At 40.0% G+C, this 1,671-nt stretch overlaps 1 protein-coding gene across 1 annotated transcript in view; it reads left to right on the plus strand.

Annotated features, from left to right (window-relative positions):
* Positions 1-3: 3 nt before the first annotated feature.
* Positions 4-1,671, plus strand: part of LOC114052766 (carbonyl reductase [NADPH] 1-like) — a gene marked incomplete at its 5' end in the record, with an annotated part of 6,639 nt that continues 4,971 nt past the window's right edge. Inside the window, 2 exons of the mRNA XM_027875467.1 lie at positions 4-25; positions 1,208-1,315. Coding sequence (XP_027731268.1) covers positions 4-25; positions 1,208-1,315 — 130 coding nt within the window. The remainder of the gene's footprint in view (positions 26-1,207; positions 1,316-1,671) is intronic.

Genomic DNA, 1,671 nt, shown 5'->3' on the forward strand with positions numbered 1-1,671 from the left:
AACAATGCTGGGATAGCCTTCAAAGGTACGAACTTGCGTGTAAATGAAAATCACTAAAATTGGCTGTGTTTATTGTAAAACGCAGAACTCCTCACTTCAGGAAAAAAGGCTTTTGGGGTGAGTGACCTTAGGGGCTTGTGATAGCTACAGGTTGTTAATGAATTCTGTCGTTGTTCAGTCATATCCGACTCTTCCTGACCACCTGCACCATGCTGTCCCTGGGGCTTTCTCGGAAAAAATCCAGGAGTGGTTTGCCGTTACCTGGAGAACCAATGGATTAAGGCAAACAGCAGTTAAGTGATTTGCCCAAGGTCACACAACTAGTAAGTGTCTGGGACAGAATTTAAACTTGGGTCTTCCTAATTCCAGGGCCCGCAGTGAGCCATCTATTTGACCCTACCTCGCGAAATTTCTTTCTGTTACTTTGTGTATATCTCCTGTTGACTTCCTGATGTAGGTGTTGCAGCCTTCTGGGAGAGTGTTGGCACCTGAGCACGGGCGGTTTCTTTAGTATGTGTTATATCCCCAGTGGTGGTGTTGTTTGCTGATAGTTTCTTCAGCAAATGCTTGTGGAATTGAAGTTGTTGAATATTTGCACTTGACGAAGCATCTAGATTGTCACGCTCAGGCGTCTGAATTTCACAAGGTGTCAAAGTCCCTGGAGGTTTCTGTTTAGGTAATGTGACTGGATTCCTCCAACTATGTCTCCTGTTTATTTAATCAAAAGTTGCATTTCCGTGTATGCTTTCTCTGAGAAGTTTAAGTCTCTACCAAGACTTTCAAACTTGGTTATGTAATTCACTAATCAGTCAGGGCATTTTAGTGAATTTTTCATTTTTCCTTCTACTCTAAACGTCCCAGTGAATAAAGCCCAAGGCCTGGAGTCAGGTAGATCCAAGTTCAACCGTAGTTTCAGGCACTTACTACCTGTGTGACCTTGGGCAAATTACTTAAGCTCTGGTTGCCTCAGGCTGTTTAACTGTAATATGGATGTAATAAAAGTACTTAACTGGAAGCTTTGTTGTGTGAATCAAATGAGATAATATTTGTAAAGTGTCTATCTTATAGTAGGAGTTATATAACTATTTATCCTTCCCCCTTCACCTTTTAAAATTATGTGAATTTCTTTGTTTTAGAAATAGAAAGGTTCAGTTTGATTACTGTTTAACTTACTCTTCATTCTTCCCCACCCCTCCCTTCTTTTTAGCTGGTGATACCACGCCCTTTCCTATTCAAGCTGAGGTGACTCTGCAAACCAACTTCTTTGGCACCAGAGCTGTATCATCAGAGTTATTGCCTCTGATAAAACCCCAAGGTAAATTCAGTATCTGGAATACAAAGCAATGACCTTGTTTATACAAGGAGGAAAAATCTAGAATTATCAAACATTTAGTACTAAACAAAAGATCTGAGTTCTGGCTCCAATTCTAACAATGTTGCCATGTCTGATTATCCCTATTTTTCTGGGCCTTCATAACAGTTACAAAGAAGAAATTAGATTTGATAATCTCTTAACAACACTCTCATCTCTATTTCTAGGATACCTTCCGTAACTCAGGGACATTGGGAAATATTTGACTATATTACATGAGTCATATCAAGTATGACTTAGCAACAAAAAGGGGGGGAGGAGAATAAAAATACCTCTGTGTCAAGATTCCTCTCCCAACA

The sequence above is a fragment of the Vombatus ursinus genome, unplaced genomic scaffold (genome assembly GCF_900497805.2).
Source record: "Vombatus ursinus unplaced genomic scaffold, bare-nosed wombat genome assembly UNPS02014809.1, whole genome shotgun sequence".
NCBI lineage: Eukaryota > Metazoa > Chordata > Mammalia > Diprotodontia > Vombatidae > Vombatus > Vombatus ursinus.